This window comes from Anabas testudineus, chromosome 5, assembly GCF_900324465.2.
Source record: "Anabas testudineus chromosome 5, fAnaTes1.2, whole genome shotgun sequence".
Classification (NCBI taxonomy): domain Eukaryota; kingdom Metazoa; phylum Chordata; class Actinopteri; order Anabantiformes; family Anabantidae; genus Anabas; species Anabas testudineus.
This window is the reverse complement of record NC_046614.1, coordinates 17,047,672-17,061,787: the sequence shown is the minus strand read 5'-3', so window position 1 is coordinate 17,061,787 and position 14,116 is coordinate 17,047,672. Positions and strand designations below refer to the sequence as shown.

Sequence of the window (14,116 nt, the reverse complement as noted above, 5' to 3'; positions counted from 1 at the left end):
AGGTCAATAACATGTGAAACTGTAGCCAAAATATGCAGAAACTGAACTATGGCTAAGTTGTTTAAAAAAAAAAGGCAGAGGCAAAATGTCTGTTTGTTTGTACAATTGTGTGTTAGTTGCTGTGTTTATAGTTCGTGGTTTAGTGCATGCAGTACTCTGTTCTGTAGCAGCTGAGAAATGGTACTGTTTTCTCATAAGGATTCCTTTCAATAAAGATCCACCTATGTACATTAGTACTGCACATTGTCTTGACTTTAAATGGTTTTACATTTAAATGTCATTATTTTTAATATTTTTAGCAAACACATGGTGCAGTAGGTGTATGATAATAGATCCACCGGCTGCCTAATAGAGAACCATGCAGCTGTAATAACATCTGTAACTGTATGTCAACAAAACAAATCAGATTCAAAATACTGAATTTCACAATGATTTTAGAAACAATGTTCTAAATATATGAACTCTAGTTTTACATGAAATGAGGATAATATCAGAAAAAAGCTAGACATTTCTGCTGTGGCTTCTCAGATACATGCTCGATGGTGATGTTAATTTTACTGAGTTTAACAGCGAGGCAGTGAAATTCAACCAAAACAAATCAATAAGTAGAATATCCAAACACTTGGAGTGGTTGGTGCTCTCAGGCCTCTGATATAAACTACCAAAAAAAAAAAAAAAAAAAAAAATTTTTTGACTGTGAATCAATGTATAACTTTATACAGTTTTGTAACATGACTATGTATTTTCAGTTTGAGTAAACTGTGTTCCATTGTGTTCATATAGGGAGGACATGTTGTTGTTTTATTTTAAATCTCACACTGAAATTTGCTTCAATTGCAAACTAAATTTACTCTAAAGGGCTTAATTTTTTAAAAATAGATTTGCTTAAAATGAACTTGATTTGTTCACATTACCCCCCATGCAGACCCCTTTGAAAACTAGGACAGAAAAGAAACTGATTACATAAAGCAATCAATTTGTTTGGGGCGTATTGCTCAAAACAAACACATTTTTGATTTACAAAATCCCTTGGCATGGTTTCATTAAAAACACAGTTTATCAAAATGTGTTCAACACTCTTCCAATACGTCATCATTGGCTTTTACTCAGCACTTGAATAAAACCTTTTACTTAGATGACAAACCCATGCATACATAACATTTCAGCTATTCTATAAGTAGAAGGTATGTAACATCTATAATAAAAACATGACTATATTTGTAATTAGAGTCTGTCTCCTTGAATAAATTAGACTTCAGTACAAAGTCCACTCTTCTGCTGTATGACCTCATGCATCTGCCAGAGGAGGTGATGTGGGGTTGGACTGCAGAGGAGTTAGCCTGCTCAGGGCCCAGAGCCAAAAGGGCAAAGTGTAAAATAGCAGCTGAGAAAAGGAGAGGACGGCGATCACATGAACTGTGACACAGACTTACTTAAACACATACGGGCAACCATCTCAGCAGGACTCATCAGATAGACTGTGTCTCCCACCCTGTGGACCACTGACTGAGCACAGAGCTGGAAGACTGTGTGAGTACAAATGTGACACAATAACAAATGTTTATTGTCAACTTCACGTCTGGCACAGGTCACATCTTTCATTTTACAATTTTATAATTTATGTGGGTTCTGCTGTCATCAACTTTAGACAAGTTGTAGTCTGACAATACAGGATAGTGTGAGCGATGTGAATGATAGAAATTCTGATGTGTCAGTTTGTTCTGTAAATGTCAGTTCATAAAATGCAAACAGAAAGCAATAAAATAGAAATTGAAAACTCATGCTAGCTCATGACTAGTTTTTTTTTTATTAATGAACTCAGTAGTGATAGTATAGTAAAGTACAGTATGTGTGTGATTTAATCAACAGCTGTTTGTCAGAAATAATCAGCATGTTAACACAATTAAGATTTTGTTTGTTTGATAGATGATAAACCACTCAACTAAAAATAGTTGTGAGACGTTTAGAGGCTTTTCTTTTTTAAAGGTGATCTCAAACATTTGCTTTACTTCCTCGTAAAACAAACCTTGAAGATTGTTATCAGTCAATCATCAGGCTAACTCAAGATGACTGATGATGCTCATCAACAGATTATGGTGATAAGTCAGTAAAAGCTGCAGTAAACCTGTGAGACTAGGATTCAATGATGTAACTGAGATCACGTAGTTTTCTGAAATAGTACAGCTTGTCATGTTTCTCATCCAACTCAGAGGGAACTTTTTAAAAGTATACTAGCAGACTAAGCCTCTAATGCACAATATCTCAATGTTCCTAGAACATCTAAGATGTAAGAATCATATCATAAATACAGAAGCCGAAACCTGCACCATTTTGGCAAAAGAGTACTTCGAGCAACTCTGTGAAATGTAGCTGAAAAGCTACAATATGAGATCATAATGTCATTGAATGTCACTTGCAATACAGTTAAAGTCATGATTAAGAAATGCAGGAATATGGCAGAGGCATAAATCAGCATACAGCAGCCTGTCCCCAAAAACTGAGAGTAGACCATAAATTGAATGAGGTGGAGTTACTGACTGCCAAGTGTCTGCCAAGGTCAGTAAAAACCAAATCACACCCACCGAGGTAAAATGTGGAGGTACCTCAAGCTATCATATTCATTAATTTAGCCTCCACTTTTTTTTAGCCTCCAGATTTGGGTGTTCAGACTCTTCTTAACTTCCAAACATGACAGTGAGCTAGAATGTATCTGTGATTCTGTGAGCAGTGTTTTCCAATAATTATTCAATGATGCTGGAGGACTTTAAATGCCACAGTAAAGTTGACAAGGCCTTGGGATGGAAAAGTGAGCAGCTGCTGTAAAAACAAATCAATTAAATTCATGAGTGAAGGGTAAAGGGTGGGAATGTTTGAGGTCCAAGCATGAGCCTTAACCGAAGATGGGTTTCTCCATCTTTTTTCCCATCACATCAGCCTCAGCTACATTATGCATATTCCGTCTGTCTGCATATCTATTATGTTGACGTTTCTCTTAATGAGTGATCCAAACAGCACTGATTAGAAAAGCAGGTCATTGTGTGTTTTACCCGTCACTGCATGCCTGGTTAACACAGCTACTGCAACCTGTACCTTATCTACAGTGTCCCCCACTGGGCACAGGTAGACCGGCTTTATCATCTGTTTACACTGTTAAACTTGAGCTACAGTAACGCTCTTATTTTGGAAAACTACTGGAGGTAACAATCGTTCAAAACCAGAAGTTTGTGCAGTTTTGGAGTTCACACGAGGAAGTTCAGCTCCTCTGTACAGAGGCTCACCAGGAATATTAATTCTTGTTAGCATGAGGCAATGCGCCAGCAATGGACCTGTGACCTGATTTAATCTCTCAATTTATAGTTCATTGGCTCCACAGTGAAATACTTACCAGAGGGAAACTGTTGCACTGCCCGCTGATGGCTTAAACATACAAGCTTTTATGTTTTCTCCAGTCATGTCACAGGTCTTTGAGAAGGGAAAACAACATATCTGACATCAGTTTGAATCCATAGAGCACAGTATACCAGAGGATCTCTGTTCAAAGTGATGTAGTATGGATTTACCTCAGATCATAACTAGTAACTGAAGCCAAAATCCAAATTGATGTTTGTAATGTCAAATATTTCACCCAAGGCTTTTATGCCTTCCCATCCTCGCTGGACGAACAAACAACAAGCAAATGGAGCAAATGAGAATCAGAAAGTATCGACAGGCTTCAGTTGACATGAGAAACAGGAACTTAGTGTTTCATTTACCCTCAGAGAAGCAGTAATGTGTGTGAGACTAACCTGCAACTTTGACATGCACAGGATTGTCCTACTGAGTCCCAGTCCTTTGGAAACCATGACGACTGCAGATCCACCTAAAGGACTTTTGCACCGAAACGTCAAGGCCCATAAGTCAGATGAACTCTCCCACCATGGTACAGTATAGGCAATAGGAAATCTACATGCAGCTACACATTTTCTTTTGTCTACTAGCTATTATTGTGTTGTTCTATTGTTTCACATAAGGCTTTCCTGTGTGGTGTTCGCATGTTCTTTGTGGTGTTCAGGTTATGGCTGACGGTTGTATATTTTTACTATGTTTTGAAGAAAATTCCTTGTGTTAATCAAATCTATTCACATAAACTAAATTCCCTGTTTGCTTAATTGCAGTTGAAACAGACGCGTGTTGTCTGCACATGAATATAATCTGATTGGGAATGGATTTTCATTCATTCTGGTGCATTTTTATGTTCAACATCTTATGTTCTTCTCTCTGCAGTTGGGAGCCATGATGATGTGCAGGAGGAATATCTGCAACAGTGGCACAAACATGCACAGGTATCCTGAAATGTTCTTGCCAGCACCTTGACGTGACTAACTGTCCGTCAGCGATCCTGTCTGTGTATTACACATTTGAAAAAGTTTATAAAATATGGGATGCTACATAAACTGCTTCCCATGTTGGCCAAAGGAAATAAACAAACATCTTGTGTGTCCTGCTGTAGAAGGTGAAGTTGAAAGTCCTGGAGCAGGTCCAGGATCAGCTCAATGATATTCTAGACAAGGCTCTGACTGAATCTGTCCAACCTTTCACTGGCATCCACCCGACAGTTAACGGGAAGATGGCGACAAAGCCATCCAGGTGAGAAGAACACGAGGCAACCAGCCGTGGCAAACGTGATTTCTTGCATCAATGTTTACCATTTTATTTACTGTAAAATATTCACGCCTGTTTTCTTTCTTGTTTTGTTTTAGATCTCAGAAAATGGATGATGGCAAAGTGTTCATGGCGAGGGCCTCACTGCTGGAGTAAGTATGAAGAACTCATTATATTTGGATTTGAACATAGTGCAACATAATGTTCAGTGTGAACTTGATATTGAGTTCATTCAATTAATCCCACAGGCATTGCAGCACAGTATGTGTGGTTGTATGTTTTAGCTTGATAACCCTCCAGAATGAATACAGCACAACATAACATATAATCACCTAAACACTACATGAAACAGTTTTTAATTAAATTATATTTAATTACAATTGTTTCTAAGTGTGTTTCTCTTTACTAGTGAACTGTTTGAGATCAGCCACATCAGGACCATCTACCATATGTTCATAGCCGTTCTCCTCATCTTCTGTCTGAGCACGCTAGCTGTCGACTTCATCGACCAGGGCAGGTGTGTGTCAAATGCACGTCTCAGTGTTTGTGTGTGTGGAGTTGTGTTTATTTCAAATACTCATATGAACTACATTTTAACAACTCCCTTCTTAATTTATTTGTCTCTATGTTGTTGTATCCCTCTCTACTTCTCTTCCTGCCTCTGTGGCAGAATGTAGAACAATCAATCCCTCAGAGTGTTGCTGCTGCTGCTGCTCTGGGCAGCACAGTAATGATTTGGTTTGCTGTTTGCAGACACGGTTGTGAGTTTAATTCCCCAGTTTCTCACTGTAACTAGAAAAGTTTTCAGTGCATCTGCCTTCAGGTTGATTTGATTTGATTCAGTTTCAGTTTCAGTTTGATTTTAATAGGGGTAAATTGATAACAAAAACTAATAATAATATTGCACTCACAAGTTCATGTTGAAATTTATAGAAATCCGTCCACATGCTGCAATATGCAAGTAGATAGCTGAAGTTAAATCATACATTTGATAGTTATTTTCCTCTATGTTGATGTCATGTATCCTCTTTAGGCACAAAATATACTACAAATAGTTGCTTGATTTTACATAGTGATTACATGTGATACATGGATTTTCACCAACTCATCACTCTCATTTTTCTCTTATATCTCAGGCTAGTCTTGGAGTTTGACCTGCTTTTCTATGCCTTCGGGAAGCTGGGGACAGTCACCTGGGCCTGGATTGTGATGTTTGTCTATACCCTGCTTGTTCCCTACTGCGCTCTGGTGTTTTGGGGTTCTTTGTACCACAGCTTCCCCTACAAGTTGGGTCTGTCTCTGGGCACAGGGCTGATTTTGTCTGCCATACAGACGTATGTTCTGGGGCTTTTCCCAATCTACGTAGTGATAGAAAACCAGCTGCCACCAGCCTCACGGTTCATTGTGATACTGGAGCAGGTCAGTAAATGGGCATGTTTCATGAAGACAACTTCTCTAATTGTAAATAGAGCATGAGATTTGATGAGTCAGCTAAATGTCAATGACTCGGACACAAAGCTTCATATGTGATCCAATGCTAATAACAGTTCACCTAATGGATACTCTTTATTGTACATCAGTCAAATCTCTTTTAGATTTCACCCAAGTAGAGGATTAAACAAACTTTTTGCAGTTCCAGTAGCTGTAGATTAGATAACTGAGGGTGTCAGGTTGTTTGAAGGTTTAAAGTTTGTTTAGAGTTCATAAAATTCACTTTAATGAGTTCCGTTGTATGATTAAAATGCTTTTATTGAAATTTGAACTGCTGCTGAGCATGAAAATCCCATAAACCCATGGATATAAATGCTTATTAGGAATGACCTGTGCTAGTAACACCCTGTACTGCAGATAGCATTATATTTGGTAATCCAAATTATAAATTCAGCCCTTTATCGACATCAGTGGGAACACAGTGATAAGAAAAGCCTGCTGGCCAGAGAAGAGATCCTTCCAACTGGAAAGCCACCAAAAGAGACAGCAGATCTCAGCGTAGCCAATGTTTGAACATCAAAGAGCTACACTTTAATACCTCCTCATCCTCTTTATTACACCAGCCACGGTATCCCAAAACCATCTTAGTACTGAGATAATTTTAGCTCCATTCAATGGAGTGAGATAATCCTACTGCTTAGATGCTTTTGGGAAACTTCCCAACACATCCTCATCGGACTTTAGTCCAATTAAGATTCAAGATTTCAACCTGTTATTCTAAGGATGTCCATTCTGGAGCATAAATGAGCATTTTTAATTCACTAAAGTGCCATAAACGAGCTCCCTGCTGTATGCACATCAATTACAAATCAGGCCTGATCTGCAGTTTTTTTTATTTATAACAACTGTGCTTCTCTCCTCTCTGTCATGCTAAGCAGTTCCCTTTTTGTTGAATTTCATCCTGATTAATTACAGCCACTAGCATTTAAATAAATCATGTCATTTGCTTAATGTGTATGAGCACAAAGAAAGGCCATGAGCTATAAGCTGTTGATTTTACAGACGCTGTCAATTTGCAATAAACACTGACAGTGCAGAAGCTGACACTTCATTTAATACCTGCACCAATTTTCCTCAGATTCGATTCCTGATGAAGAGCTACTCGTTCATAAGAGAAACAGTTCCTCTTATTATCAAGAATACCCCAAAGGAAGGTACTGTATTGTATGTCGTTACTCACAATGAAGCTACCAGACACCAGAGACAAATGACTAAAACACAGCTCAGCAGGTTACCACCAAGTGATTTATGTTGAAGTTAAAACTAACAATGAGTACTTCCACACACGAGAACTACTGCAGCCTCATGTAAGTTTGTTAGTGGGAAATAAAGTTAACATACATGGAAGTTTCCCATCATGTGTGGTCATAAAACTAATAAATAAATGTGAATACTTACTCATTGCAGTGAAAGGTCTCCAGCTGAACAGTTTTTTCTTCCTGCACTATTTAGTTTTAAATGAGTAAAAATCTGTAATGATGATGATCATGTAGTCCAGGAAAATACATTACAGGCTTTAACATTTACATTTACATTACAAAGTGAAGTACAAGTAAAAGGCAGGGTAACCATAAGGGGCTCTTGCCTAAGGACCCCTACTGGAGATAGGCCACAGTCTGAATTTCAATCCTGGTCTCCCGCATGTAGGGCAGTGATCTTACCGCTACACTATCCAGCAGCTTTTAATTGTCTTTAATGCAGACAATTTCGCTTAATGGCTTAATGATCTTCCGTTAGACCCACTGTCATTTAATTTTAAAGACAGACATTAGTTAGCAGGTTCCTATAATAAAGCAAGGTTTAGAATTCACAAATGGAAATGTTAATGGTTGGTATTATACCACACAATGAAAAAGAAATGAGAAGCTTATATCTGAACCACAGACCTAAAATGAGCTAAATGAGTTTCATACCTGCCTTTAAAAATCACATTCAAAGCAGCCTGTGGGAGATTTTAGAAGTTTAAATGTCTCACTTACTGTATTTTTCCTTGCTTGTCAGGTGAAAGTCCCAGATTCCCAACATTGTCCAGCTATCTGTATTTCCTCTTCTGTCCAACTCTCATCTACAGGGAATCATATCCTCGGTAAGATTTGTAGCGTTGCTTCAGATCCCATTTGCATTTCTTTTTGTTGTTATATTTAATGAAGGCAAATGAAAGTAGATGTTAGCAGAAACTCAAAAATTCTTTTGAATTTCCAGTTAATTAGTGGTCAGAAATTCTTGTTCAGTCTCTAGAAGCTACTGTACTCCAGCATCGGAAACTATTTATTAATTTAGTATAGAATATTTCAAAGCAGAAATGGGCTGAAGCGTGCCGAAGCTCTGACAGAAGATGTAATTAAAGACAATTTCTAATCTCAAATTTGTGCCCAAAGGGACCTGATGCTCATGTAGTTAGATGTGGTAACATCCCGCATTTGCTTCACAGAAATACCCACATAAGATGGAATTACGTTGGTGTTACTCTTGGCATGGTAAGACACAACTCTGAAGTTACTCATAACACCTATAGTGCCATAAATTGATGCAATTATAACAGGTTTTCCATATGATTAGTATTTGTAATCTTTAATTTTGTATTTCTACATTGTGCTCTAGTTTATGTTTCACTACCCTAGATAGAAATGTAACCTCTGATTGTCTATTTACAGATTTTGGGCTGCCTGTTTTACGGCTACTTCATCCTGGTGCGCCTTTGTGTGCCTGTCTTCAGACCTGAGACCAATCAGCCTTTCAGCAAGCGGACAATGGTTCTGGCTGTGTTTCATTCAATATTACCAGGTATTTTCTATCAGGCCAAAAACATTAATAGTACACACACACACATATACCTATAATAAGCTTGTTTTTAGACAACACACTGCAAGAATTTCCAGGCATTATTAGAGGAAGTCAGGTGCAGAACAAACATAAATTAAAGGTCATCCATGACTTCATCTGTAACACCAATTACCTTTGCAACCTCTCTTATCTTTGACCTATTTGAGTCACCACTGGTTAATCTATTGCTTACAATGTAAATGGAGGAAATGAGTCTCTAGTGCTTTTAATGTTAGTGATACAATACAATATGCTATTGAGCCATCAGATACAGGTAATCAACGAGTCTTTGAGTGAATTGATTTTTGACTGAGCGCTGATCTAAGAGCGTCAGTGTCAAGTTACAATTCTTATTAGAAAGCTGGGAGACATGCACAGAATAAAACTGTTTCTCATAATGCCATCTGTCTGTGTTTCAGGTATAATGTTCCTTCTGTTGTGCTTCTTCGCCTTCCTGCACTGCTGGCTCAACCTCTTCGGGGAGCTGCTGCGTTTTGCTGACAGAATGTTCTACAAGGTGTGTGCTCGATTTTCTGAGGCATCACTTCTCCTGTGAACAAATTATTTTCAAAAACACTTCTCCCAGATAATAGGAACAGGTCAGATTGCAGCAGGGTGGTTCTGTCATTATATATTTAGCTGATTAAATTCTGACATAGGCAGTTTCTGGAATTGCCTGCTTGCCTCGTTTGCTGCTCAGTTCTCCTGGGGTTCTTTCTGCTATGGCTGAAATGTCCCTGCAAGTCTGAAGGTGTGAATAAATTGCAATTGCCAGATTGATTTGGGCATAAAAACAGTGAGTTTTGAGCTTGTAAGTGGTTGTAATTTAAAAACAATCTGCGTGGAGGCTAAACATCTCATTGTGTCTATTGTACCTGTCCAGGGACTGCAGAGGAACATGGCTCATCAAATTTCTTCTCATTGCATGCATGTTTCTTCTGTATAGTACATGGTTCCTGATAAATATGCACAATGACAAATAATAATGATGATGATGGTGGTAATAAAAAGGAACAATGTAACTTCCACTCTCTGTGGTAACTAAATTTTCATTAATAGGAGTAAACTAAATGACAGAAACATCTCCCTGAATATTACCCCTTTATTACCCTGTTTTTACTGAGCTATGATGCAAAGTGCTACCAAAAAACAATTGTTCATCAAAAAATACAAAATTACATTATAGCATTGTGCTGTTTTTATCTTTTTGTGTGTAACTGACAATAATTCTGTGCTGAGAAGAGGTCGAACCGTGACAATCACTGAGCCCTAACACAGAGGAAGCCTCCAGCTGAACTGTTTGTTCTTGTTATACTTCTGCATTGCAAGCAAAAACATTTTCAGAGTACTTCTAACCTCAAGTCCAAATTGTTTACTTCAACAGTAATTGGAAGCGCTGCACGCCAGCAGCTCTAAGACTAACTTCTCTAAGTCTAAGAATTATTGATTTTGGACAAACATTTAATGTGCGTCTTTCACAAGTGGAGCTGGTATAAATGATCTGACTACAACTGTCTAATATAGTTTCCAGACCCCTTATTCAACAATGTGACACCTTCAGTTTTTATTTTTGATCCACTGTGTGATGTTTTTTTTGCAGGACTGGTGGAATTCGACATCCTTTGCCAACTATTATCGTACCTGGAATGTAGTGGTTCACGACTGGCTGTACTATTACGGCTACAGAGACTTTCTCTGGGTGAGTGAAACACTGGTAACAAATAGATGGTAATAAATAAAACTAATGTAATGTTATCTGTGTTAGTTAAAAACTGTAATTTTAGAGACACATGCTCCACACTGATCCCTGACATTTGAGCCAAAACCTCTCTCTTCTGTCTTTAATTCCCACAGCTGTCGAAAAGGAAATTCCGAGCAGCTGCCATGCTCTCCGTCTTCATAGTCTCCGCTGTCGTCCATGAGTACGCCTTGGCCATGGGCTTTGGCTTCTTCTATCCTGTTATGTTTTTCCTCTTTGCAGTTTTTGGAGGTAAGGGACGAGCTCATTATATCCAGTGAATCATTTGCTCTGTGACATAAACAGAAATATTGCTTTCTGGTGCTCTGTAACTTTGGCAGATAAAAAGCATATAATACCATAAATACCTTTCAAAAAAAGAGAGAGGAGCAAAACAGAACAGTATCTCATGTTTCCATTACTTGCGAGGCTAAAGTTAAAACACTTTCCATGAGTTGAATGTCCTTGTTAAAAATATGTAAATGGCCCATTGTACATTCAGAACTGCCTTCAAAGGTGAAGTAGACAGTAGTTGTTGTCAGAGTATGACTCTATATTTTAAATAAAAAGTCCACTAGTGCATTTTGTCCTTGTCCTTTGGAACTCAGTAGTTAGTCAGTGACAACAATGTTTTGTTTATTTTATGTTTCATGCCTTCGCTGTGTGCCCCTGCTGTCTAACTGACCCTGTCACATCTCACACCAGCACACAGTTACTAATGTTTAACTCCTGATAAAGCAACAACATTCGCCAACAACAGTCCCTTATGTCGTTCTCTCTTAGTGGTGTTCAATTTCACCATGAATGACAAGCGCCAGAGCCCCGTGTTCAACGTCATCATGTGGGCTTGCCTCTTCCTCGGTCAGGGCGTCCAGGTGTGTCTGTACTGCCAGGAGTGGTACGCCCAGATACACTGCCCACGTACAGAGGTATGTAGCACTACGACTACTACTGTACTACTACGACTATGTGTCTGCTGCTAGTACTGGAAAGGCCAGAAGGAGCAACGTCATGATTAGACATAGTCTTGTTTGTTTCGGCATGACGCTGATTCAAGGAAGGGTTGTTTTCTGTAATTTTATGCAGAGCACAACCTGGTGAAAAAAAAAAAATTCAATTCTTCTGCAGCTCCTTTAAACATGGTTTAAACATGTCCAGCGGGGCAATCAATCAGACTCTGATACCCACCATCTTTTATAGCTTTCTGTCAGGTTTTATTAGGGTTTAGTTCTCTTGGCTCCAACTGCAACAGAACAGGGATATGTCTGAATTAAAGCCAATAAAACCTGACTGAGAGAGAGATTTGTGACCATTTTTCAGCCGAACACATGAAGCCGTGTGCGACTATACTGTCAGATTCAGAGAGCGTTTGAAACGAACAACCTGACAAGGTGAACAGAGGCATAAAGCTATTTGTGAAGCACTACAATGACGTCATTACCAAAATATTACCCAGTACTTTGACCCCAGCTTCTTAAATGGAAAATAGGCCAGCAAGGTAATGACCTTGCAACAGTAAGACTGGACTAAACATATTGTTTACACTGAGATTATTTGAGTAGTTAGGTTAAATTAGAATTAGGTGTTGAATGTCACACAGATGCCTGTAAGGAGATGAATCCGAGTAACCTCTTTCACTGTTTCATCATACTGGCTTTGTTGTCTGTTCCTATCTGTAGTATCTTATCTGTAGTATCTGTCACTACACAGGCTTCATACGGACGTGTAGACACAGATACAAAGTGCAAACCTTTGTTCATAAAGAGGCAGCAACAGTGTTACACACATATGACCTTGTCAGGCAGCGAACGTGTTGAATAACTGACATCTCTAAAGCCCTGACATGTATTTAACGCTTTAACCTCCCCCCTTCTAACCCCAAGTGTTTGAAGCTACAGATGTGAAGGATTTGCATGACAGATGGGCACAGATGTACTTAACATACTTACCACTGAACCTCTGTGTGTCTCCACCAAAAGCTTCCCTCAAAGCCAGTGGTGTCATCCACACGTACACAATGGCTTAAGACAGATAACTGCTGTCTAAAAATATTAATTCTGTAAAATGAGATTATTACATGATAATAAATTGGTGTGAAATCATGTTACTAGAAGGACGGGAAGGACGATAAAAATAAGAGCAATTCTTCTACTCTTTACCCAACAGAATAGTTTCTGGGAGCTGGTGACACCTCGATCCTGGACGTGCAACTACCAGAGATGAAGTCGCTCTCTCCAGGGCTAGAGGGATAAAATGTTGAAAGAGTAGAGCTCTGAAAATCATCATGGAATTAACAGAAAAATGAGGAAGGACAAGAGGAAAAACGTGAATATATAAAGCTTTCTGGCTTTAGCATGTAAAGATGTAACTGTCACTTTTATGTTATTCAGGAGTGATGTTATCTCAAGTGCAAGGTTTTTCTTAGAATATGTTGTTAAGTGTTGTTAGTGAGTTAGTGAGTGTGTGTGCGCACTGACACAACAAGACACAACATGTTAATATGTGAGTGCTGCTAAATGGACCCTCAGGTAGAGCCAGACTGGGCACGGGCCGGGGTTTGGTCTCTTTCATAAGCTAATCTAATTGGCTCCCAGCTCAATCTCCATATTTAATGTGGTTTTTATATGCAGTGATGTACAGGATTAATATGTAATATGTACTGTATATATTTTTTTGAAGTTATATTATAACCTAATCTCATTACTTCCAAGACTATTCTTCTTAAACATGCTCAATATACATATATATGTGTGTAACAACACAGAAAATGAATTGATTCCAGACTTAAATGTGTAATTACAATGATCTTTTCTGTATTTATATTAAGTCTATATATGATTAGAAAACATGAAAAAAGACAGTTTCTATTCTGCAGCAGCCTCGTGTCTTTGACTTTACCTTTTATAAAAAAAAATCTTTTACTCAAAACAGGTGAAATTAATGACAACTTACAACAGGTTTTGGTACAGCACCCGGCCTACAGTGTGTATTTCATGTGTAATCCTGCCTTGGCTGATGTTCAGGTGGCAGGGATTGGTTGGGAGAACAGGTACACAAACCAACCAACCATCGTGGAGCGACTTATCAGTGTTCCACAAAGCCTCTGTCTGCCTGCCATGTCCCTCTGAAGTCATACAGGAAGAAGAGGATTAACATTGGTACACTGTTTGCATTAGTGATGTAATTCTCTGTAAACTGATATACCATAATACTAAGAGCTCAGAGCCTTCATTGCAGAGCATTCTTTGCTGAATGGATATGAAGTACTGAAGGAAAATGTGTACAGTGCCTTTCACAAAGAATCCATGATTTATCTATTTGCCTCTTTATTCTGAAATTTGGGATTTGCAATAGAACAAAACATGGCATATGTGCACATTCTAGTTGTTATTTAAGGGCATTTGTGGCTTTTGGTTTTACCAT

The 14,116-nt window shown here is 38.5% G+C and overlaps 1 protein-coding gene across 1 annotated transcript; it reads left to right on the top strand.

Moving 5' to 3' along the window:
* Positions 1 to 1,347: 1,347 nt before the first annotated feature.
* On the top strand, positions 1,348 to 13,580 carry soat2 (sterol O-acyltransferase 2). The gene is made up of 16 exons (XM_026346686.1): positions 1,348 to 1,530; positions 3,807 to 3,919; positions 4,264 to 4,322; positions 4,490 to 4,626; positions 4,740 to 4,793; positions 5,051 to 5,158; positions 5,778 to 6,060; positions 7,211 to 7,286; positions 8,134 to 8,218; positions 8,564 to 8,609; positions 8,787 to 8,916; positions 9,375 to 9,472; positions 10,556 to 10,654; positions 10,810 to 10,945; positions 11,477 to 11,622; positions 12,860 to 13,580. The coding sequence occupies exons 2-16, from the start codon at positions 3,841 to 3,843 to the stop codon at positions 12,914 to 12,916; spliced, it is 1,593 nt and encodes a 530-aa protein (XP_026202471.1). The 5' UTR covers positions 1,348 to 1,530; positions 3,807 to 3,840; the 3' UTR covers positions 12,917 to 13,580.
* Positions 13,581 to 14,116: the final 536 nt, after the last annotated feature.

What these genes read in the sequence shown, in the direction of transcription:
- soat2 (XM_026346686.1), top strand. Translation starts at nt 3,841, where the DNA reads ATGACGACTGCAGATCCACCTAAAGGACTTTTGCACCGAAACGTCAAG. An exon ending in AGATGAACTCTCCCACCATG is followed by an intron (nt 3,920 to 4,263) that starts GTACAGTATAGG and finishes TTCTCTCTGCAG; the next exon opens with TTGGGAGCCATGATGATGTG. An exon ending in ATGGCGACAAAGCCATCCAG is followed by an intron (nt 4,627 to 4,739) that starts GTGAGAAGAACA and finishes GTTTTGTTTTAG; the next exon opens with ATCTCAGAAAATGGATGATG.